We start from the raw sequence: 24,648 nt of genomic DNA on the forward strand, positions 1-24,648 counted from the left end.
CTACACCCCCATGCCTATTTTTATTCTTTATTTTGAAACAGGGTCTCATTAAGTTGCAGAGGGCCCCACTACTTAAGTAGCTGAGGCTGACCACGAACCTGTGATCCTCCTGTCTCAGCCTCTCAAGTACTGACATTACAAGTGGGCGCCAGTACGCCTGGCTTTCATCTTTCTGGAGCTGTATGTCATCTCTCCTTGTACTATGTGTTTAGTCATTCTTTATTCAATGAGTGTGAAGTTCTTATGGAGCAGTCCCTCCCAATGGACACATTTTAATCTCATGCTAGTCTTATGTCCTTGTTTTACTTCTCTGACAAAATTTATCTTATATAGGCATCCCTGCCAAAATAGCTGTGGCTTCTGAGATAACCTTCTGGAGCAGACACACTGCTCCTTCCCAAATAGCAGTGACCCTTCGGCCTTATCCTCATAAATGAAATTGTAATTCTACTGTGTGTGTGTGTGTGTGTGTGTGTGTGTGTGTGTGTGTGTGTGTGAACTGCTTGGTTATAAGGGAAACCATAAATAAAACTATGGCAAGATATGCTTGTGAACAGTTGACTAGCGGGTGCCTTGCTTGGCTCTATTAGAAATTAACTTAGTTCTCACCTAGTTACTCTCCAGAACTCCTAAGGAAATTATGAAAACTTGATAAAATCCTCATCTTTGTCAAATCAGACTGCAAAGTCAAAATCAGGGGTATGTCTCAAGAAGAATGCTCTTTTTTTGGGGATGGAACCCAGGGACATTCTACCTCTGAGCTACAACCCCAGCCCTATTTTTTAGTCATTATTATTATTATTGTTATTATTATTGTTGTTGTTGTTGTTATTATTATTATTATTATTATTATTATTATTATTATATTTGGTGGTACTGGGGGTGGAACCCAGAGGCTTTCTACCTCCGGGCTATACTCCCAGACCTATTTTTATATTTTACTTGGAAACAGGGTCTCACTAAGTTGCTGAGAGCCTCACTAAGTAGCTGAGGCTGGCTTCAAAGCTGTGCGATCCTCCTGTCTCAGCCTCCCAAGCACGGGATTACAAGTGTGAGCTACCATACCCAGCTTAGTCTTTATTTTGAAACAGGGTCTCACTGAGTTGCAAAGGGCCTCACTAAGTAGCTGAGGCTGTCCGCAAGCTGTGATTCTCCTGTCTCAGCCTCCCAAATGCTGGGATTACAGGTGTGTGCCACCATACCCAGGTTGAAGACTGCTTCTTGTGACCTGGCAATCCTGCCTGATTGATGATGTGATGATGAAAGGGAAAACCCACATGGGGTCTTAAGTCTACATTCATATTCATTCCCTCTCCCTCTCCCACCCTCCCTCCCCCTTCTCTTCCTCTCCCCCTTCCTTCCCCCTCCCTCCCCCCTTTCTCCCTCTTCCCCTTCCCCTCCCCCCCTCTCTCCATCAACCCAGAACCCTATCTTCCTCTTCACAAAATGGAAGACTGTGATGTATAGATAGGGTGTGTGTTTAGCTGCTTTGAAAAGCAGTCAATTAAGAAAATCTTTTCCCCCTTCAAAAATGCTACATCAGCTGGGCATGGTGGCTGGAGGGGTAGCCCAGAGGGTAGAATGCCCTTGGGTTCAACTCCCTGCACCGCCCCCCTAAAATCAAGAAAAAACCCTAAAAATGCTGTATCACGTGAGAAAGTCAAGTCATATTGATTTATGGCCATGTTTTAAAACCCCATCCATTCCTTCCTTACAGATTAAGCAAATGCCATGTGGCAGCCACTGTCCCAAATGCAGGGCCCCAGACGGCACAGGCCAGCTTGGTCACTCTTTTCAGCACGAGCAGCAGCGTGATATGTCCAGAAGTGAATCCAACTAAGAACTTATAAAATCAGTGGCTCCTGGCTGTAACGCTGATGGGAAGGCCCGGCTTGGCTTTCCAGAGCCCAGGCTTTACGCAGAACACAGCTTAAAAAAAAAAACAAACAGCAAGCACCCAGACAGCTGGAACAATAAAACCCACCAGTGTAAATTGGAACAGCTCTGCTGACCACATTTGAAGCAGCGGCTATGAACTAGAACGGTACATTTTCAATTCTTTCAGAGTAATTTATACATGCATGTAATTTGTTAAAGCCTACAAGGATAGAATTTTTCTACTAAAAATCTAGAAACAGATATAATGATATAAATGGAAGTAGAGAGATAGCATGCAATATGAGAACCAAAGAAAGGAGTTTAATCGTAAAAAGTGCCTGACACCCATGGTGTAGGCCTGGCCACGTCTGTATAGGAAAGGGAGTCCCGTGGGTTTTCTGCCCGCGGTCAGATGCTGTTACCTTTCAATCTCCGCTCTCTGGCTGGGGTTGGTGATGGCCGCAATATACTGCATGATGTACTTGCTGGCTTCCGTCTTACCGGCTCCACTTTCCCCTGGGGGAGAAATGTGCAGGACTCAATGTCATAATTCAAACGTGCAATAGAATCATTTAAAATTTTGATGGCGTTCATTAAAATCCTGTGTGGGGCACGTCCCTCCTTCCCTTTTTGTCTTTTGAGCTATTTTGCCCTATACTGGTTCTAACAGATCTGAATATGTTGAAAGAAAAAACTATGATAGAAGGAAAATAATAAATAGTCTACAAATCAAGCTTATCTGGGGGGGGCAGTGAGGGATAAATTGTGGTAAACTAATTCCTTAAACTAAGCCTTAATGTTGGCCAATGACTCCTAAGCCCGGGAGAAACAAAGTAAGGAAGTGATTCAAACAGTAGCCACAGTTAAATTCATATAACCTTATTTTCGACAGCAGAATTTTTTTTATTTTTTATTTTTATTTTTTATTTTTTTTGGCGGTACTGGGGATGGAACCCAGGGGCATTCTACCTCTGAGCTATACCCCCAGCCCTATTTTTTCTTCTTTATTTTGAAACAGGGTCTCACTGAGTTGTAAAGAGCCTCACTAAGTAGTAGCTGAGGCTATCCTCAAACCATGATCCTCCTGTTTCAGCCTCCCAAATGCTGGGATTACAAACCTGTGCCACTACAACCCAGCTATTGAACATGGTTTTTAAAAAATATAATATTGGGGATTAAACCTAGGGGCATTCTACCTCCGAACTATACCCCCAGCCCTATTTTTTCTTCTTTATTTTTCAAACACGGTCTCGCTAGTTTGCGGAGGGCCTAAGTAGCTGAGGCTGGACGTGAACCTGTGCTCCTCCTGTCTCAGCCTCCCAAGCACTGGGATTACAAGTGTGTGCCACCACACCCAGCTAGAGGATGGTTCTTTTAAAAAATTAAAGTCAGAGCTGGGTAGTACCATGGCACATGCCACTCGGGAGGCTGAGACAGGAGGATCATTTGAGCCCAGAAGTTCAGAGACAGTGTGTCAAACACAGCGACACTCCTCTCTAAACAAAACAAAACAAAACAACAACAAAAAACCCCACAAAAACAAAATATTGAAGTTAAGGGTAATTTTAAATGTAAAGAAAGAGCAAAACAGCCTGCTCCACACACACACAGGCTATAGTGCTTTCCACTCCTCTGGGCTCAGGCCCTGAGCTCTGACCCCCATGACTCTCGTGCGCCTCAACGCCAGCTCCCAGCTGCTGGCCTGACGTGGAGTTTGTTCTGCATGTTGGCATCTCAGTGTTTCATTTTCTCTGCTACATCTTATCTGGTACTTTTATGAGTTAGAGATATGAGGATGCAGATTTCATGCTAGATGAGGCTATAAACCCAAAAGATGTTATTCAAGTGTAACGTGTATTTTTTTTTAAGATGGGGGGGGCTATGCTGCCCAGGCTGGCCTCCAGCTTTTAGACTCAAGCCCTCTTTCCGTCTTGGCTTCCTGAACTAATACCAGAGGACGATCAGAAATGATCTAAATAATTTGATATTTAATGTTCATTATTTCTTTGGCCCTATAGAATTGCTTAGGTTTTTGCCTTCCAAGCGGACTGAATTGGAGCTGGGGGTGTACAGGTCAGTGGTGAAGTGCTTGCCCAGCACACCCAAGGCCCGGGGTTCTACTCTAGCACCACCAGGGAAAAGCAACCACAGGTCATCAGCAGTGTGGACCCCGTGTGCCAAACAAGTGAAAGGTACTTTGACACTGGACGTACCAGGACCCCTCCCAGTACCTGATATCACGATGCAGGTGTCCTTGGACCGCCTCTTCATGGCCTTGTAAGCAGCATCAGCAATGGCAAAGAGGTGGGGAGGCCTCTCGTACAGCTCCCGGCCTTTGTACTGCTCAATCATGTCCCTCCCATAGATGTTGAGCGACTTGTAAGGATTCACAGAGACCACCACTTCTCCAATGAACGTGTAGATGCGCCCTTTCTCAAATCTGTGTGGGAGTGAAGGGAAAGGCAGGGGTAGCTGTGGTGACGTGAGAAGGCTGTTGCTTTCCCGTGAGTGTCCCGTGACTCCCAGGAACAGTTGCTCAGCTGGTCTGCTACTGATCTGAGTTTCCTTTCGGAGACCATGTTTGGGCTGTGTCCTTCAGATGCCACCACCAATGTGGGTTAAAGGCCGGGCAAGAGGGAAGAGTTGCAAAGTATAGAAGGGCGAGGTGAGAAAAAAACAGTTGAAAATCTCGGAATTCTACAAAGAAAAGAAGTAATGTTGGCAGCTGGGTGTGGTGGCCCGTGCTTGAATCCCAGTACTTGGGAGGTTGAGATGGGAGAATTGCAGATTCCACGCCAGCCTCAGCAGTTCAGCAAGACCCTCAGCCACTTAGCAAGACTATGTTTCAAAATTAAAATAAATAAATAAATAAATAAATAAATAAATAAATAAATAAATAAAAGGAACTGGAGTATAGCTGGGAGGTGGAATGCCCTTGGATTTAATCCCCAGTACCAAAAGTAAATAAATGAATTAAGAGAAATAATGTCCAATCAGGTCTTAAAACTCAGTCAGATTTTCAAGTATAACAAGGCCTGTCCACATACATTTATTTCATCTCCTTGAAACCTTACTAGAATGTGAGTAAAGGAATAAAAACAGCAAAATCCATAACAGAAACACTTCTAGTATAAATCAAATTTATTTTTTTAGTGACTGCCTCAAACCCCATGGTACAGATATATCATGATTTATTTAATGATTCCCCTTCCCTCCTACTACAGTGAATGGCAGTGCAGAAAACTTTGGACACTCAATCTTACAAATCGGTGCTTTTACTTCTGTGGAAAAGATGCTAAGACATGGGGTAGCTGATTGAAAGCTACGTGTATTAGTTATTTATTTATTTATTTTATTTTACTTTTTGGTGGTACTGGGGATGGAACCCTTCTACCTCCGGGCTACACTCCCAGACACCTATTTTATATTCTTTATTTGGAAACAGGGTTTCTTAAGCCAGCAAGGCTGGCTTCGAACCTGCATGATTCTCCTCTCTCTGCCTCCCAAGCACGGGGATTACAAGCATGCGCCACCACGCCCAGCTCGGTATGTGTATTTTCTAAAGTATCTGAAATATGATCCCACCTTTTTGTCATAAAACAAAGGCTAAAAGTGATCTCATACACATACACACAGATGTGTGAGTGCATACCTATGATATATTTAATAAGGGAGCATATAAACATTGGACAATATGGAAACATAGATGCACTTGTTTATTTTTGGTACTGGGGGTTGAACCCAGGAGCATTCTACCTCTGAGCTACATCCTTGGCCCTATCTCCTTCCCTTCCTTCCCTCCTCCCCATTATTTTTTGGTACTAGGGATGAAACCAAGGGGCATTCTACCTCTGAGCTACACCCCCAGCCCTGTTTTTTATTCTTTCTTTTGAAACAAGGCCTTACTAAGTAGCTGGGGCTGGCCACAAACTTGTGATCCTCCTGTCTCAGCCTCCCGGTACTGGGATTCCAAGTGTGCGCCCCACGCCAGGCTCTATACGTATGAGTTAAGCATCCTCATACACACAAGATAGGGTGAGATGGATGAAAGAAACCACTGAGGGAGGACGGGCAGGCGGGCGGAGGGGGGGGGCTCAGAACAAAGGAAAAAGAGTGCAATACAGATGTGATTTTTCTCCAAGTAATTCTGATCTGCAGTTGGTTGGACCCAAGAATTCTGAATCCGTGGATTTAGAGGGGCAACTGAACCTCGCTTCCAAGAGCTGAATGCAGGGAATAATACCCGGACAGGCAGTGCTGGGCCTCAGGCAGCACGTCTCCAAGCACCCTGGCTGTAGGGCCAGTGGGGCAGGGGAAATAACCAAGGATTTGGGATCAAAAGGAAAGATCTTTAAATGTCCTTTAAGCTGGAATGAAGATTGTCAGTTATAATTATGAGTGGAAATACACAAATGCTGATAATGTCAACAATAAATCAGAACCACAATTCTTAATCAAGTACTTAGTGTTTTTGTGGTACTGGGGATTGGAACCAGGGGCATTTTACCTCTGAGCTACACCTCTAGCCCTATTTTATTATTTATTTGGAAACAGAGAATCACTAAGTTGCTGAAGGCCTTGTTAAATTATGAGGCTGTCCTCAAACCTGCAATCTTCTCATCTCAAACTCCCAAATACTGTATTACAGGCGTGTACTGCCATGCCTTGCAGTTAGAGTATATTTAAACAAGAGTTACTAATCGTTTTCAGGTTTTCTTTGTAATTTTCTATTGTGGTTTTCCTATGTGTCCCCTTTATTGTTAAGACGTTTACACAGCTAATAACACTGACTTTGGGGTCCTTTATATTTGGGTCTGAACGCTCACATTACAAACTTAGCGGCAGTGAGACCTCATGAGAGCTACTTAACCTCCTATATTTCAGCTTCTCCATCTGTTAAATGGAAATAATTAGACCTCTGAGTTTCTCTGGCATTGAATAAGTACTTTTTAGAAAAGGTAATTAATCTTATATTTTTAATTATGTTATGCATGAAAAGTATTTTAAATAAATGCCTTTATTTTATTAACAATGCTACTAAAATCACTGCACACCTGACACATGAGGAATGATTTCAATGATTATAATCTGATTCCTTGCCACAGCTGTCAATTAGTTGCAAATTGCCCACAAAATGACTATACAACTTGTGATTAAAGACTCATGAAAATTACAAAAAAGTTCATTACCCAAGTGTTTCTGGTTTAGTCTGAAAACCCACAGTACATGCTTACCAAGTATCTTCAAGGAAAAGCATGAAAAGCCCAAGATTCTTTAGTTTTTAAAAATGCTCCAACAGGGAAATAACAAAAAGGGATATAAGAATGTCAGAAAAAGTAACCTCGTGAGCCTGGTGGTCTGTGACCAGGAGACCCAGCAAATGACGCATAGGTTAGAATGTTGTCCTAAGAGTCTACATTTTCCCAATAATGTACTTTTCTTCCTCACTATGTAATTCTTAAAGCCACTAGCAAGTCTTTCTCTGAAATTCTGACTTTGTTCAAATAAAACATGTTGTTTATTAAAACCGCTAGGCATAATGTTTATTAAAATATATGAATGAAATCATTAAATATTATAAATCATGCAGAGCTATTAACTTGAGGATAGTGGCAGAGGCTCAACGAAATCCGATATTAAATATAATGGTGTGGGTAGCAAATATGAAACTTTCTATTTGGTAAGGTCCCCAAATCACCACTAGATGGTGCCAGTGTACACCTGAACCCCAACTCCGACTTCAGCTTGCTCTGGAAAGTTCAGGGCAAGCAGCAAGCGGAAGGTAACAAAATCCCCGCCTGCCTCTCCTACATGACAAGTGGGGTGGTGCCGCCTCTCACAAGAGAACAAGGAGAGCGTCGCTAAGGCCGCGGTGTGCAAACCTGCGATGATAAGCTCTTATAATTCATTCTTCAAATATTTATTCAGTGTCTACTTTGTGCTAGACAAAGGGCCTAACCAGAAAGTACTATAAATAAAAAATAACAATAGCGTATGACAAATAAGGTACTAAGGAGACACGTACTGTAGCATCAAAGATTATCCCAACAAATCACTTTCAGTGAGGAATCCTAGCAAGCCGCACATGAACTCCACAGCAGAGCGGGCGTGGCCCGGCCCGCACGGCTCCTCTTGATTTTCACTGCCAATGGTGCTGCCACCCACCAAGACCTTCTCCACCAGCTCTCACCGTCTCTGCCACTCAGCTCCCACATGAGTGAGCTATTTACAGTTCCCAAGGGCACCATGCCTCCATGGCTTTGGCCCTGGGGTTCATTTGGTGAGAAATCCTTCCTCCCGGTCTCTTCTCCGAGTGTTGACAGATCCCCGGCGGTTCTTCAAAAGCCTCAGCACCAGTTCTGTGATGGAGTCCTTCTTGGTGCCTCTGATGCCAGTATTCTGATCTCTACTCTGCAGATTTCTGTTCCCTGCTAGAATGCCCCAAATGGTTAAAATAACTCAACAGCCATTGGATTCTTAAAATTTAAGAAGCTTTCAAATATTTGTTGCAAGGGTTATCCTCACTAGCTTTTTATTTTATCTTTTGTGGTACTGAGGATTGAACCCAGCGGCATTCTACCTCCAAGCTACACTTCCAGCCCTTATTTTGAGACAGGTTCTAAGTTGCAGGGCCTCACGAGTTGCTGAGGCTGGCTGTGTAGTTACGTTCCTCCTGTCTCAGCCTCCCAAGTACTGTGATTACAAAGTGTGTGCCACCACTCCTGGCTTTCTATCTTTTATTCTTTATTTTGAAACAAGTTCTCACCAAGTTGATGACAATTTCACTCCTTGCCGAGGCTACCCTCGAACCTGTGGTCCTCCTGTCTCAGCCTCTCAGGTACTGGGATTATAGGTGTGCACCACCATGCCCTGCCAAGTGTTACCTATTATGAACACACTGGGTATGATGGTACACACTTGTAATCCCAGTACTTAGGAGGCTGAGACAGGAGGACTTCAGGTTCAAGGACAGCCTTAGCAATAGACCAGGCCCTGTTTTAAAATAAAACAAAACAAGGCTGGGCGTGGTGGCGCATGCTTGTAATCCCCACGCGTGGGAGGCAGAGACAGGAGGATGGCGCAGGTTTGAAGCCAGCCAAGTGCGCTGGCTTAGGAGACCTTATTTCCAAATTAAAAAAAAATGTAAAAATAGGTCTGGGAGTGTAGCCCAGAGGTAGAAGGGCTTCCAGGAACCCCAGTACCACCAAAAAAATAAAAATAAAAAATAAAACAAAACAAAGCTGGACGTGTAGCTTGGAAGTAGAATGCCCCCGGGTTCAATCCCCAGTACAAAATAAAGAATAAAAGAAAGAAGAAAGAATGAACACACTAGCCACAACTCTGAGACACAGTATGTAAAGAAGGCTGGGGATTGCTGGGAGGAGGAGGCTCAGAGGGAGCACTTCCCTCCGGAGTCTCAATTCTCTAAAGGCAGGTGAGGGTTTCTGCATAGCCAAACCAAAACCTGCCATGGATGACTGGGGTCACAGTGCACAGGTGGTTTCCCAACAAAATTAGTGTCATCTGACACTTCAAGTAGCTGCAGGGAGAAGCTAACAAAGATACAACTAGAAGTTGCTTTTTCCCAAAACGTAGGTGTTGAAGCAAAAGAGGGAAAAGTAGGTAGGACTGCTCTTCCTTGGATAATCCTGATAAAAGAAGAGGTCATGCTAAATCACTTCCTGGAAGCCTCAAGGCATACTTATGGGACTTCCTGATAACAGGTAAGACTTTTGCCATTTCAGGGCAGGGTGCTGGTGAGAAATAACAAACCCCAAACTCAAAGGTCTACTGTTTATTCCACACATTTCTTGTATGTGTGGTACTGGGGATTGACCCAGAGGCGCTCTATCTCTGAGCTACATCTCCAATCCTTTTTTAAATTTTTGTTCTGATACAGGGCCTCACTAGGTTGCTGAGTCTTGCTAAGTTGCTGAGGCTGGCCGGGAACCTGTGATCCTCCTGTCTCATCATCCCAAGTACACGCATCATCTTTAGATAACTAACCCTAGATGAACCACATCTACTCAAAGGTGACACTAATCAAGGTGCAGCAGAATAGGGTCTCGGATGTTATAGAAATGAGAAAGAAGGAAAAAGTAGGTAAGGGACCTGACAAACTGAAAGCATAACCAGAGTCCCCACTCTCCCAAGGGTAAAATTTGTCATCAAATAGAAAAATAAATTAAAAATATTTCTGTATTAAAGCAAAGAATGTATAGAAAACATACTCCTCTAAAATAAGATATCAATGCCGGGTGTGGTAGCGCACACTTGTAATCCCTGCACTTGGGAGGTGGAGACAGGAGGATCGCACAGGTTCGAAGCCAGCCGTGCTGGCTTAAGAGACCCTGTTTCCAAATAAAAAAGTATAAAATAGGTCTGGGAGTGTAGCCTGGAGGTAGAAGGGTTTCTAGGAACCCTAGTACCACCACCACCAAAAAAAAAATATATATATATATAGAGAGAGGGGGGGGCGCACGCCATAATTACAAAAGAGAAATCAAGCAGCCAGGCATGGTGGTGCACCCTTATAATCCCAGTACTTGAGAGACTGAGACACAAGGATAGAAGATTTGAGGACAGTCTCAGCAAAGTAGCAAGACTCTTGGCAACCGAGTAATGCCCTGCTTCAAAGCAAAAAATAAAAAGGGCTGGGAGTGTGGCTCAGAGGTAGCATGGCTGGGTTCAATCCCTAGTACCAAAAAAAAAAAAAAAAAAAAAAAAAAGTGGAGGGGAGCGACAAATACAGCAAGATGTTATTTGGTCTTCCAATGATGGACCAAATCTCTTGGTCTCAACAGAAATGGTCTACTCTTTTCTTTATGTGGGCAACTTCATATAATCTAGATATAAATAGCAATTTTACTCCTAGAAAAATAAAATAAAATGGTATCCACAGCTAGGGTGCATCTCAGAGATTTTTTTTTTTTTTTAATGTATGTGGTACTGGAGATTGAACCCAGAGACATTCTACTGCTGAGCTACACCCCCAGCTCTATTTTATTTTTATTTTGAAACAGGGACTTGCTAAGTTGATGAGAATTTCACTACTTGCTCAGGCTGTTCACAAACCTGTGATCCTCCTTTCTCAGCCTCCTAAGTACTAGGAATACAGGCATGGAACAACCATGCTGGGCTCCAACTCAATTTCTGAGACAGGATTTTCCCTGTTGGAAAAGGAGGTTGTAAATTATGTGGGGCTGAATTGGCATGAGGTGTTGGTATGAATCAGGTATGTGTCAAGCAGAGAGAAGAGAGAGGGGCATGTTTCCTCACCACCCTCTGAGAGAGGCCAGGAGGAGCATCTTGACACTAACCTGTAAATGCCACTTTTCTTATCTAAAAGGATTTCTGGCTCCATGGAGATAGGTCAGTTCCTGAAACTAGAAGATGAATGTGGTATCTCGTTGAACCAGAAAGTAGGGAAGTGCTCCCACCGAGACCCACGGGGGGCCAATCAGCTTTAAAATAAGTAATGTCAGTGACAGATCATAGTCTGAAAATACAGTGAGAATTCAGACACATGCAGGTCAGGAAACTTATGAGAGGAGGAAAAGCTCTCCTTAGGGCAGAACACCATCAAATAAGAACGGAAGGAAGGACGTGTGTTGGAAAACTACCAGTGGATGCCCAAAACTAGTTGGTGAAGGTATGACAAGGAATGGGATATTTCCACAGACTCAAAATATCTCTCCATCAGTTAATTATTAACTACAAAGGGAAAGGTAATAAATTCACTGTAGAGAAAGTTTGTGGCCACTTAGACCAGTGATCAAAATCAGTACCCTAATACTGGGACACACTGACAAATGCTCCTGTGAGGGTGCATTTCATGTATCGACCTGACTGGGCCACCGGTGCTCAAATGGTTGGTTATAAACATTCTTCTGGGTGTGCCTGTGAGGGTACTTCTGGGTGAGATCAGCCTCCGAATTGGTGTCCGGAAGAGAGTGTCCTGCCTCCCAGTGCGTCTGGGCACCACTCAGTCTGTTGAAGGCCTCAACAGAAGATTAAGAGAGAAAGCTTCCGCTCTGCCTGTCTTTGAGCTGGGACATCAGTCTTCCACTGCCTTTGGACTCAGACTGGAGATGACCCCTCAGCTCTCCTGGCCTTTGGACTCAAGACAGAACTGTGCTACTGGTCTTCAGCTTGCCAACCACAGACCTGGGACCACCCAGTTTCGATCACTGCATAAGCTGATGCCTTATAGTAAAAATCTTGTGCATTTAAGGCATTAGCAAGGCTGTGTGTGCATGTATGAGAACCTAGATCAATACAATTTTTGGTACCCATAGTAGTTTGGGAGTTTTAAGACTTAAATCTCTGAGCCGGGCGTGGTCATGCATGCTTGTGATCCCAGCATTCGGGAGGCTGAGACAGGAGGATCGCAGTTCGCAGACAGCATCAGCTACTTAGTGAGGCCCTTTGCAACTCAGTGAGACCCTGTTTTCAAATAAAGAATTGGAAAAAAAAATCCTAGGGCTGGAGGTGTCGCTCAGAAGTAGAATGCCCCTGGGTTCCATTCCCAGTACAGCAAAAAAAAAAAAAAAAAAAAAAAAAAAAAAAAAAAAAAGAATTAGAATTCAAATTCTGGAGTAATTTAGAAAATGAGTTTTCTTAATAGATTCTGAAGTCTTGGAATTGGTTCTTCAGTGTGATCAATGTCTCTTACAGTAGTAAAGTTGGTAAGATCTGGCGATAGAGATAAGCACAATATTCCCGTTGTGTACTCCTAATCAACCACTTCTTATAAGAAGCAAGGAGCTGGGAGACTGTGTATAAGATACTCTGGACCTCTCTGGAAATCGAACAGTTACAGTGAGGTTGGCTGGTGGCTCCTAATGTTGTTGGACAAAGTGATGAAAGAAAAAGAGCGAGCTTGGGGGTTCTGTCCCCAGCACAGGCCTGCACACAAGGCCTGGAGGAGACTCGCTCTGTCGTCACAAGGATGAAGACCCAGACTGCAGTAGCGCCTCCTGATGTAACAGGAGAAAGCCAGCAGTCAGCTCTGTGTCGCCCTTCCGAAGTGTGACCTGGATCTCATCAGGGCAGAAATAAGACGACCTAAACTGAAGGATGTTCCACAAAACAACTGGAAATAGGCATGATCAAAAAAACAATAATAATATTCTAGAATGTAGGAAATTAAGGTGGCACGACAATTAAAAGCACATCACACTCCTATTTTAAATCCTAAAGCAGGGGGGTAATTGCTACTAAAATTTTTATCAGAGTAGTTGGGCATGGTGGTGCACGCTTATAATCCCAGTAACTTGGGAGGTTGAGACAGCAGGATTGTGGGATCATCTACTTAGGTGGGGCCCTGTTTCAAAATAAAGAATAAAAATAGGGCTGGGGGTGTAGCTTGGAAGTAGAATGTCCTGGGGTTTCATTCAAAGTACCACAATTTTTTTTTTTTTAAACTGGAAGTGATAAAATCTGAGCACTAGCTAATATCCCTGTTCTTTAGAAATATGCCCTGAATTATTTAGTGGTAATGGGGCATGAGGTCTCCAGTATATTCTCAAATGGTTAAAAGAACCACATGCATACATAAACATTTTTTTTTTTTAAAGAGAAGCTGTGCGCATGCTTGTAATCCCCACGCTTGGAAGGCAGAGACAGGAGGATCGCGCAGGTTCGAAGCCAGCCGCGTGCTGGTTTAGGAGACCCTGTTTCCAAATAAAAATGTAAAAATAGGACTGGGAGTATAGTCCGGAGGCAGAAGGGCTTCCAGGAACCCCAGTACCACCAAAATAAATAAATAAATAAATTAATTAATTAATTAAAAGAGAAGCTGCTAGGTATAGTAGCCCATACCATAATCTCAACCACTTGGAGAGCTAAGGCAGGATGATTTCAAATTCAAAGCCATCTTCTATAATTTAGCAAGACTCTGCCTTAAAATAAAAAATAGAAGGGTCTAAGGGTGTAGCTCAGTAGTATGTGCCCCAGGTTTAATCCCAGCACTGCAGGGGCAGGGGAGAAAGAGAGAGAGAGAGTGAATGAGGGAGGAAAGGAAGGAAGGAAGGAGGGAGGGAGAGAGAGAAAGAGAGAAAGAAAGAGAGGAGAGGAGGAAGGGAAGAGGAAGAGGAGAAGAGGAAGAGGAGGAGGAGGAGGAGGAGGAGGAGGAAGAGGAGGAGGAGATATACTCAAGCACAAAATGCAGACAGTTGGTAAAGAATAAAGAGGGAACTGGGGATGTAGCTCAGTTGTAGAGCACTTGCTTAATAACATGAGACCCTGAGTCCTATCAATAAAAAAGGGAGTTTTGCCAGGCGTGGTGGCGCACGCTTGCAATCCCCGCGCTTGGGAGGCAGAGACAGGAGGATCGCACAGGTTTGAAGCCAGCTGCACGCGCTGGCTTAGGAGACCCTGTTTCCAAATATAAAATGTAAAAATAGGTCTGGGAGTGTAGCCCGGAGGTAGAAGGGCTTCCAGGAACCCCAGTACCACCAAAAAATAAAAAATAAAAAAAAATAAAAAATAAAAAAGGGAGTTTTTCTTATGGCATTCTTGCAACTTTTTTGTAAATCTGAAATTATAGCAAAGGTAAAAGTTGTTATTTAAAAATCTAACTTGTAAGCATATTTAACGAGTTTAACCATTAATTCATTAATTGTGAGTAGGTAATATAGACTCCTAGTAAAGCCTCCAAAGATGTAAACGTGGAGCAGTGATGAGCGTCTCTCCTCTTTCCCGTACCTTTTCTCCTTAGAGGCAACGACTGCTGCTGGTTTCTTGTGAATTCTTTTGGAAATAACTTATGCATATACAAACATATAGACATGTGTTTTTGGCACAAATGGCAATATTTTTTAATTAAAAACGATCTTGGCAAAAGTCTCATGTAAATGGATAAAGAACAGCCTAATATTTTAGGCCTGCATCATATTTAATTTCAGGGGTAAATATATAGAATAAACTGAACATTTAGGCTGTTATCAATCTTCAGTTACTATGGACAACACAACTACAAATGTCATCATAGATATTCCTTTGTGCATATGTGTTTGTGTAACTTGTAGAACACACTTCTAGAATTGAAAATGCTGGTTTGAAGGATATGTGCAGTTTAAATTTATGAATTATTGCCAAATTCTTCCCCAAAGAAATCAGACTAGTTTATACTCCCATTTACAATATATGAGCGTTTCTGCTTCCTGGGTATGGTCTTTGATGATTCTGGATTGGTCTGAAAGGACAACCTAAATTGCGGTTTTATTTTCCAAATACACAAAACTTTGACCCTTTTCTGACTGACGCACCTGCTCTGCGGTACTCATTAGCTGACCATCAACTCGCAAGAAGGCTCACTCCACCTTTGCAGTCCTTAGATGAGAACCTCTCCTAAGGCTGACAGTATCTTGTTTCTGCTTCCTGTGGCAAAATCATGATCGCCATGTGATGGAGTCACTTCTTTGTAGGACTGTGCATTCCTGAGAGGGGCAGAACTGTGCACTGGAAAGGTTCTGGGCTCTGAAGTCACACAGTCCTGGGGCCCTGGGGCCCTGGGGCCTGGGTTTGAATCCTGGCTCTGCCAGCTTCTGGTTGTGTGTATTCATAAACACCTCGGTAACTAGTAAGGACCACGTGCCAGGCACTGTGCTGAAAGCTTCAGTTCCAGAGGAGAATAAGAACTTGTATTACTATACTTAACTGTTTACACAAACAGTTCCACAGAGCAAGCACAATGACAGAGGATTTGAAAATCAAGTATCTTTTTAATTTCTCATTCTCCTCCTGTTCCTATTTCCCTGCTTCTGAAAATATGATGAGGCCCTAAGGCCATAGCAAAGGTAGAATATTATGGGGCCAGGCATAGTGGTGCACACTTGTAATCCCAGCTACTCAGGAGGCTGAGGCAGGAGGATCACGAGTTCAAGGCTAGCCTGAAAACTTAGAGAGATTCTGTCTCTTTAAAAAAAAAAAAGTTATAGGAATTTAGAGAAGGATATCCAGTCCAGCTTCAGGAGGAGGAGGGTTCAAACACTTCCTAAGAATTATGATGCTTTGCATTTATTTTCTATACGATCCACACAGATAGTCCTGGGTACAACTTGATTTATACTGCATCCAGATCATCTGGAACTCGATGCTCTATTTCACCTTTTATTGTCATACTAAAACCTACAGTTCACAACCTAGAAGAGAACATCCGAGAAGAAGAGGCCCAGCCCACCCGAGGAGCACGTGGTGCTCAGCCCACCCGAGGAGCACGTGGTGCTCAGCCCACCCGAGGAGCACGTGGTGCTCCCGGGCCCACAGATAGCAAAGGAAAGTGGTGCTGACTGCAAGGTGCACTCTGGAATCTGGATGCAGCTTAGTGCTGACAAGCTCTGTGATTATGTACAAGTTATTCAGTTCCTCGGTACCTCAGGAGTACCACCGAAAAGTGGGACAATAACAGTACTGCGTTTGCCAGCTGTTACTATAGTAACTACAGTAACTATAGTAATTACAGTAACTATAGTAACTATAGTAACTATAGTAACAGTTATAGTAACTCTAATAACTATAGTAACAGTTATAGTATAGTAAATGTTAATATAATAACTATAATAACTGAGATAATTAACTTTCTGTGTGTGTGTGTATATGTGTGTGTGTGTGTGTGTGTGTGTGTGTGTATGTATTAGGGATTGAAAACAGGGGGGAAAAGGGGTTCTACCACTGAGCTATACCTCCAGCCCTTTTATTTTGAAACAGGCACCTACTAAGTAGCCAAGGGTCTCATTAAGTGGCTGAGGCTGTCCTCCAACCTGTGATCCTCCTGCCTTAGCCTCCCAAGTACTAGAATTTCAGGCATGCACACTATACCCAGCTCTGAGATGGTAAATTTATACAGAGAAAAGGCTTATTTTGGCTTGAAGCTTTGCAGCCCCAGCATGATCAGGGCCTGTGGTGAGCCAGCACGTGATGGGCAGAGCGTGTGGTGCTGCAAGTCAGCTCACTTCATGAGCCAGGGAGCAACTGAGAGGAGGGAGAGGGCCTGGTCCACAGCCCCCTTGACGTGCATACCTCCCGTGACATCAAGACCTCCACGAGATCCACCCTGAGCAAAAAATTGCTAACATATAGCTTTGTGTTTTGTGGGGCATTCGACATCCATACTCCATCAAGTACCTATGTCACGGGATTATGACAAGGAAGGAGACATTCCACATAGAGTGCCCAACACGCGACTGGCACATGCTGAGAGCACAGTCATCCTAGGTCCTGCTTTATCATGACTGAGACTATAGGTCCTCTAGATGTTCTTACTGGTGACTTTGAGTTTATCTGTATTCATTTGTCATGTGCCTGATTAATACTTCTTAGCACCTACATTCCAAGCGCTGTGAGCCATGGCTGATAAGCAGCAGACCCATCTCTGCCCTAATGCAAGAGAGGAGGCAGACAGACAGTAGATGGAGGTTCTAGATGGAGTCACAAACATGCACTGTCCTGGAGGAGGGAGGGGACATGTGTCTGAGGCATGCAGGGCAGGATGGCGATTACATCACACAGAGAGAGCACAGGGAGGAGGGTGCCGGGAGAGGCGGGGACAGCACACACAAGGCCCTGGGGTATGTTGGGGGCTCAGAGATTTACCTCAAGCACAGATCTTGTGTACCGTATGATCATATCTGCTTTTTGGAAAGCTCCCTCTGGCTGCAGAGTGTAAGAAACTGGATGCCCACGGAGGTGCCAGTTAGGAGGCTATTGCCCTAGTCCTGGGAAGGGGTGACAGAGGCTTTGGCTGGGGTGAAGCAGCGGAGAGATGGAGAAGTGAGCAGATGCTAAGAGAAGAGCTGACCAGACAGGATAAGTTAGGAGGCGTGAGAAGCAAGAAAGAGGGAGGTGTCGGGGTTTCTCACGTGGTGACCGAGCAGCCCATGATGCTATTTATTAATGACAGAGACAATGGAAGAAAACATTTTAGGAGGTGGCCATGATGGAGACAGGCTAGGTTGAGTCTGGGAGATATCCAAGTGAAAATGTTTCTCACTCTTTGCCTCATAATCAAATTGAACTTGATTCCCCTGGACACAAAGGAGATGGCAGACACGGACGGTCAAGAGCAGAGAGGACGCTGGGAACCCTTACCCATCACAGGTGCACAAATATTACAAGGAGACCATTTGCTCCACTGTGCAAGATAAAGAGAAAAGAAGAGGGGAGATATCTGGATTTTATTTAGAATTGTTTCAATTTTTTTTCTATTTGGATTGAACCCAGGGGCATTCTACTTCTGAGCTATAGTCCTGCCCCCCCATCTTTAGCATTTGAAACAGGGTCTCAGTAACTTGCTAAGGGTCTTGCTAAGTTGATGAGGCTAGCTTTGAACATGTGACACCCCCCCCCCGTCTAAGCCTCCTAAGAACTCAGATTTTAGACATGTACCACCATGCCCAGCTTACTCTGTCACTTATTCACACTGAATAGATGCTGTGCACCTACTCTGTGCTAAGAACTATCTCAGATGCATTCCATCTGTGTTGCTAATCACAAATTTACCAAGTATTAGTAGAAAAACCTTCCAAAGCCCTCTTCTGCTGCGATCACAAGCCCAGCTACAGAAAAGGAAACTGCCGCATGTCTAGGCCAGTCACTTATCCATCACCCTGGAGAAAATGAAGTACAATGCAAAGCCGCCCTTGGCCTGGAAGGGGATGGATTTCGACTACAAGAATGCCTCCATGAGCAGGAAAACTAGACTGCCCCGATTATTCCTAAAGTAACTATTCAGACTCTCCTTTTTTGGGTTGGACCAACAGCCCTCATGAAACTGACCAAAGAATTTCAAAACCAGCAAAAATATTTAATGCATGAGTGGCCAGAGAACTTGTCCTTTCTTGGTTCTCCTTAGGAGCTTTTCTTTTCAGAAATCTGTAACAACCTTTAAGGCCTCACTTCCTCATGTGAAATGTTTCCTACTTCTTACATTTTGCTTTATCCTTCTACTTCTTACACTTGGCATTTTCTGTTGTTAATGTGTGTGCGTGTGTGTGTGTGTGTGTGTGTGTGTGTGTGTGTGTTTTACTGGGAATTGAACCCAGGGGCATTCAACCTCTGAGCTATACACCTGTACGTACGTACGTATGTACGTATGTATGTACGTATGTACGTATGTATGTATGTATGTATTTTTGAAACAAGGTCTTGCTAGTTGGTTGAAGGCCATGCTAAGTTGCTGAGGCCGGTCTTGATCCTCTGTCTCAACCTCTCAAGTACTGGAATTGCAGGTATATAGCACCATGTCTGGTGAGTTTTCATCTCTAAGTGGCATTTGAGATGTTGCCTTGTATAGATTTGTTCTTGTATTGTAATCGTTTCCCAAGATGCTATGAACCTGATTTCTTTTTCCTCTTATCCCGAGTACAATGACTGCTAGGGGACATGAGAGTTTTTATGAAGAGAAGAGAGACCTGGGGCCACTGAGAGACTCATTATTAAAATCTTCTAGTATTCAACGGGCTCGTATTTAGACTGTAAAAATCAACACACACCAAATGCAAGAATGACTTGGACAATCTAGAACTCTGCTTTAGCTAGTCTGTTCATCTCCACTTGTGAAAATAGCCAAACGCCTTCTATACTCAGGAATACCAGACACCAGGAAGTGAACTAAGAGAATAAGAATGTAGTGGCAAAGGAAAGAGTTCAACTAAAAACAGATCAAATACACCAGGAAATGGAAAAAACAAATAATTCCCCCCACTTTTTTCTTATTTCTAGCAGAAATTAAATCTTTTTTTTTTTTTTTTTTTTTTTTTTTTTTTTTTTTTTTTTACTGCTAGATCAAACTGAAAATGGAATTTATGGAGGTAGGCTGATTACCAACTTAAGCCTTAAGTGACACCCCATCCATGACTGTGCATTCGGAGGCTCCCAGGCCCATAGAGAGCTTTGGCTGCCTCAGATGGTAGCTGTCCTCAGGTTCAACCTTGCGCATCCGAGCAGCACACAGTTTCTCCTAATGTCTGCTCATATGACACTGCAAAAAAAGTAAGACACAAACTAATACTACTTATAAACATGAGATCTAAATCTTAAATCGCATCGACTTCTGTGAATAAGAATTGAAACTAGACGATGCGATCAAATGACTAAAAGTTTTATTATTCTTATTTTTAAGTTTCAGGAAATACTTTGTCTCGAGTTTTTGCTCATAATTCATCTAAGTTTAACAAGTCAAGGGTTTGGCCAGCGTGGCCAGGATATTTGGCAGAGCCAGGGCTGAGCGTTCGGCTGGCTCACTGTGCTTGTGGCGGGGCCAGGGTAAAGACTGCACCAGGGCGGGTGGGGTGTCCAGCAGGGTCGGGGTCTAGGTGGCAGCCCATGTGCTGGGGAATCAGTCAGAGATAGGATGCTTGAGTGAGAAAGTAAGTAAATATGTTGAGGATAATGGAAGCGAGGCTTCTCCCTGCTTTGGAGGGAATTACAAATATGGAAGAACAAGGGCTAAAATGAACCCTGTGGTGTTAGACGAGAGAGAGAGAGAGAGGAGACAATATGAACTTATGGTGAGACAGACATAGAGCTGTCTCTCAGCATCTGCAAGGATTGGTTTCAGCACCCCTGCACCACATGATACCTAAATTCACAGAAGTTCAAGTCTCATATATGAAATGGTACAGCATTTATATATAACCTATGTACTACCTTTCATATACTTTAAGCCATCTCTATAGTGTGTGTGTGTGTGTGTGTGTGTGTGTGTGTGTGTGTGTGTGTTTATACTGGGATCCAACCCAGAAGCATTCTACTTCAAACTATACCACTAGTCCTTTTTGTTACGGTACCAAGAACAGAGCAATTGTACCAGTGTGAGCTATAGCTGCGGGTTCTTGTTCTTAGCTATTTGTAGAAAATAATAGCCAGAATGCCTTTTTGCTGTAAGGTTAAGCAATTTTATTATTACAAAGATGGAAAGATAGGACAGAGTTAATAAAGCCCTATACTAGAGGGGTTTAGGGGAGTAACTTGAAAATAACCTGTCTCAGGTACAGCCCCCAAGCCTTTTGTTATACCCCAAAATGTGTTAAGTGATTATCAGAGTCAGCGATCTCTTGAAGGCTTGTGGCATCCCCCCAACATCCTTGGGGAAATTTTGCTTGTCTTTAAAATGTAAAAGACCCTGGGCTCCCTCTACTTTCTTGCTAATCACCCTTGGTGCCAGGAACTCTGCAGGATGCCCTCCCTGTCTGAGTGCTTGCCCGCACCCAAGCTCTGGCCTTCTAATACCAAAGTTATTTTCAAATACATTTTGAAGCCATTTCCCAATACTGGCACACTTTTTATTTATTTATTTTGTTTGAACAGGGTATTGCTAGGTTGATGAGAGGCTTGCTAAGTTGCCAAGGTTGGTTTCAAACCTATGATCTTCCTGTCTCAGCCACCCAAGGACTGGGTTACAGGTGCATACCACCATACCTAGCATCTTTATATTATTTCTAATACCTAATAAAATGCCAACATGTCACTTCATTTGCATGGATTTAATATAGTGCATGATGTAAATTCAAGTTTTGCTTTTTGGAACTTTCTATTAAAAAAAAAATTCCACCCCCAAGTATTTTCCATCTTCAATTGGTTTCATCTGTGGATATAGAACCTGCAGGCTACAGAGGGCTGAATAAACCAGTGTGTGCACTCATGTATGTGCATTTCCCTACCTGCCCCCCAGCTCTTTTTGCTTAAAAGTCTAAGGGCAATGACACATCAGTAGCAATGACCATAACCAACTCATATCCGACACATCTGGTTATATCTACCACTCAAATCTTGGTTTCCAAATGCCACGCTCTTGTAAAAGGAACTGGGACGTTTTGGAAAAGTGGCTGATTTCATCCCTGGGACAAAGAAGGTACAAGGTAAGCCTGGAGTATCCTAATGAATCAGAACATAAAGACATTCTCAAAGAAGAACAACATCATGTCAAAGGCACTGCAGTTAGCTGACAGAGGCTTTCATGAGTCAAATCAAAGACAAACAGTTCACTTTATTGGGGACAATAAAGAGAAGAGGTTCCGTTACAGACTATGTTTATTTATTTAGGGCACTGGGGATTGAACCCTGGGCCTTGCACATGCTGGGCAAGTACTCTTTGTACCAGTATTGGGAACGGCCTAGGAAGATTTGAGAAAGCTCTGATTATTAATTAATATATTTCATAAACTGGGTGAGGGGCAGATCTGTGGAAGGACTTGGTTTCTGCCAAGAAGCAGGCAGCTATTGTAATGTAAATCAACCTACCTAACGGCAATTAACATGTGGAAGGAGAGGGGAGCTAAGACTTCCTTGTTCTAAGGACAGGTTTACATAATAATGGCATCTAGTTTGGGTGGGAGGAGGACCTGGACCTTCGAAAGGAGAAATCTGGGCGTAGACCAAAGTTTGGTGGGAAAATCAAGGGGAGGGACTTTACCTATGTCAGAGTTACCTGGGAAAAAGCAAGATGGAGGATGTTGTGTCTATAAAAAAGGCTGGGTTTTGTATTTTGGTGATTTCGTTCGAAACACCCCCCACCCCATGCTCCTGAATGGCACGGGGCCGTGACTGTCTTCTGTATTTCTATCTTTTTAATACACTCCTTTAAATCTTCAGTAAGAGTCTGGGCCACTGCATATTTATCCTGAGCTCAGGACAAGAACCCAGGGGTTTTTTTGTAGGGGAATTGTTTCCAGGGGTCTAACAAAAGTCCCCGGGGACTGTTCCCCTAAGCAAACACCCAAACAGTAACATTCCCCTCACCCCCAAACAGTAACATTCATCTTTCACCATAACATCTTTAACCGTAACACTCTATTTCTGAGTTATATCTCCAGCTCTATTTATTTTTGTTCTCTGTCCTGGCTGTGTGGACTACAGCTTTTATCCTGACCAGCTTTCTAAGAGACACATACAACTGATTATAAGGGAGAGCAGACCAAACAGAAATAAATTGGGGCAAATCCATCACCACAAATGAGCAAATGGCTTAAATCTGTGCTCTGTCTACAGCCTCATTTCTTTCTTTCTTTTTTCTTTTTTTCTTTTTTTTACAGTACCGGAGATTGAACCCGGAGGCATTCTCCCTCCGAGCTCCACCTCCAGTCCAATTTTTTTATTCTTTATTTTGAAACAGGGTCTCACTAATTTGCAGAGAGCCCCTCTAAGTAGCGGAGGCTGCCCGCGAACCTGTGATCTTCCTGTCTCAGCCTCCCAAGTACTGGGATTACCAGTGTGTGCCACCACACTCCCACTTCTTATTGCTTATTTAAGGTCCCTAATATGTGTGGATGCCCACACATGAGCCAACATATATATATATTTTGCTAAGAAGGGTCTTCTTAGCAAACATTATGCTTGGAGTGCTGTATAATGTCAGGGTACTAACAATTAGATGCAGATATAAACTGTTTTAGTTGTTAATGCACAGTAATATTTTTCTAAGTTTTATTCTTAATATCAGCTAGAGAAAAAAAAATTCCCCCCACCCCCAGAAATAACTCATTAAACATGGTATCAATTAGGCTGGCTTTAAATTTTTCCTTTCCTCATATTCTGACTAAAAGATAAATCACTTAGAGAAGAAAACTCCTTCTCACTGATGAAAATCTGTGGTTGAGAGTTAGCTTTGACTTGCAAAAATAATTTTCATATTGAAATAATTTCAAACTCAAAAGTTTTAAGAACATTTAAAAAACTCTCGAATATGCTTCACTCAGATGATCCCCCAACGGTCGGCATATTTCCATATCTGGCTTATTCTCACATCATATGTATGTGTGCATATACCCACTTACATGTGTATATAAAAACACACATCTGTTTCATTTACTTATATTGACTAAAATAATCAATTACTGAAATCAACCAATTTATTTAAATCAAAGAATTATATATCATTTTGTTCTTCAAATGATGCATAAGTCGTTAGGAAAGGAACTGAAGGTGCTAGAACATGCGGCTGAAGGTTTGGAATTGGCTCGACTTTGGCTCTCTGGGTGAGTTGCGCTATTACGCGCTAGTCCAGTACTCCAAGGAAGACATCTAAGGGAATCCAGCAGAGTGAGACGGCCATGGAAGCAGGAGGCCGGGCAGGCCAGAGAATGGAGGAACACAGGCAAGGAGGGCAGAGTAGGGCCCTGGAAGCGTATGCCCCATGAAACCAAGCAGCAGTTACTTAACAGATGGTTCTCATTCGGAAATGCGGAGGAGTTGTGCCAGAATGTCTGATTTTTCAAGAGAAGCTGGAAATGTGGAATTTTAAGGGATGTTATCCTTAAAATTATAGGATAAGCTAATGTTTAATTATGGTATAAACTGATGTTTCAAGAAGATAAATCTAGTTTAGGCATTTCAAAAAAAATTCTAGCTTGCATACAACCCAGGATACCACCAGGTGACAGGTGCAGTAACAATGCCCACTTAACCTCTGGTCCTGACTAACTGGAGAGGCTAACCCCATGAACAGATAGCACACACTGTGCCAAACAATGAGACAATGACCCTACCCCAAGGACCCTGTGGTGAATTCCCTCGCGTAGGAAGTGATGCAACCACCACCCTCTGCTGGCCAGGACTGATTCCAGGGCACAAAACAACATCTGTAACACAGAGCTGTTAAGGAACCTCGTGGAGTGTTCCCGCTTACGAAGGATCTGCTTCAAACACTGTAATTACCAGGAAATTTGCGATGACTCAAACCAACAAGGACTTTTGTTTTAATTTTTTTTTTAAAGGAAACGAACACAAGCAAGGAAATTATCTTTACATTCAACAGCCGACCTCTAAGAT

The 24,648-nt window shown here is 43.1% G+C and overlaps 1 protein-coding gene across 1 annotated transcript in view; it reads right to left on the reverse strand.

Annotated features, from left to right (window-relative positions):
* MYO1D (myosin ID) overlaps positions 1-24,648 on the reverse strand; it is a gene marked incomplete at both ends in the record, with an annotated part of 391,969 nt that overhangs the window by 285,796 nt on the left and 81,525 nt on the right. The window contains 2 exons of the mRNA XM_080713600.1: positions 2,301-2,394; positions 4,110-4,318. Of these exons, the coding sequence (XP_080569726.1) occupies positions 2,301-2,394; positions 4,110-4,318 (303 nt within the window). The remainder of the gene's footprint in view (positions 1-2,300; positions 2,395-4,109; positions 4,319-24,648) is intronic.

This window comes from Muscardinus avellanarius (genome assembly GCF_963383645.1).
Source record: "Muscardinus avellanarius genome assembly, chromosome: 16".
NCBI lineage: Eukaryota > Metazoa > Chordata > Mammalia > Rodentia > Gliridae > Muscardinus > Muscardinus avellanarius.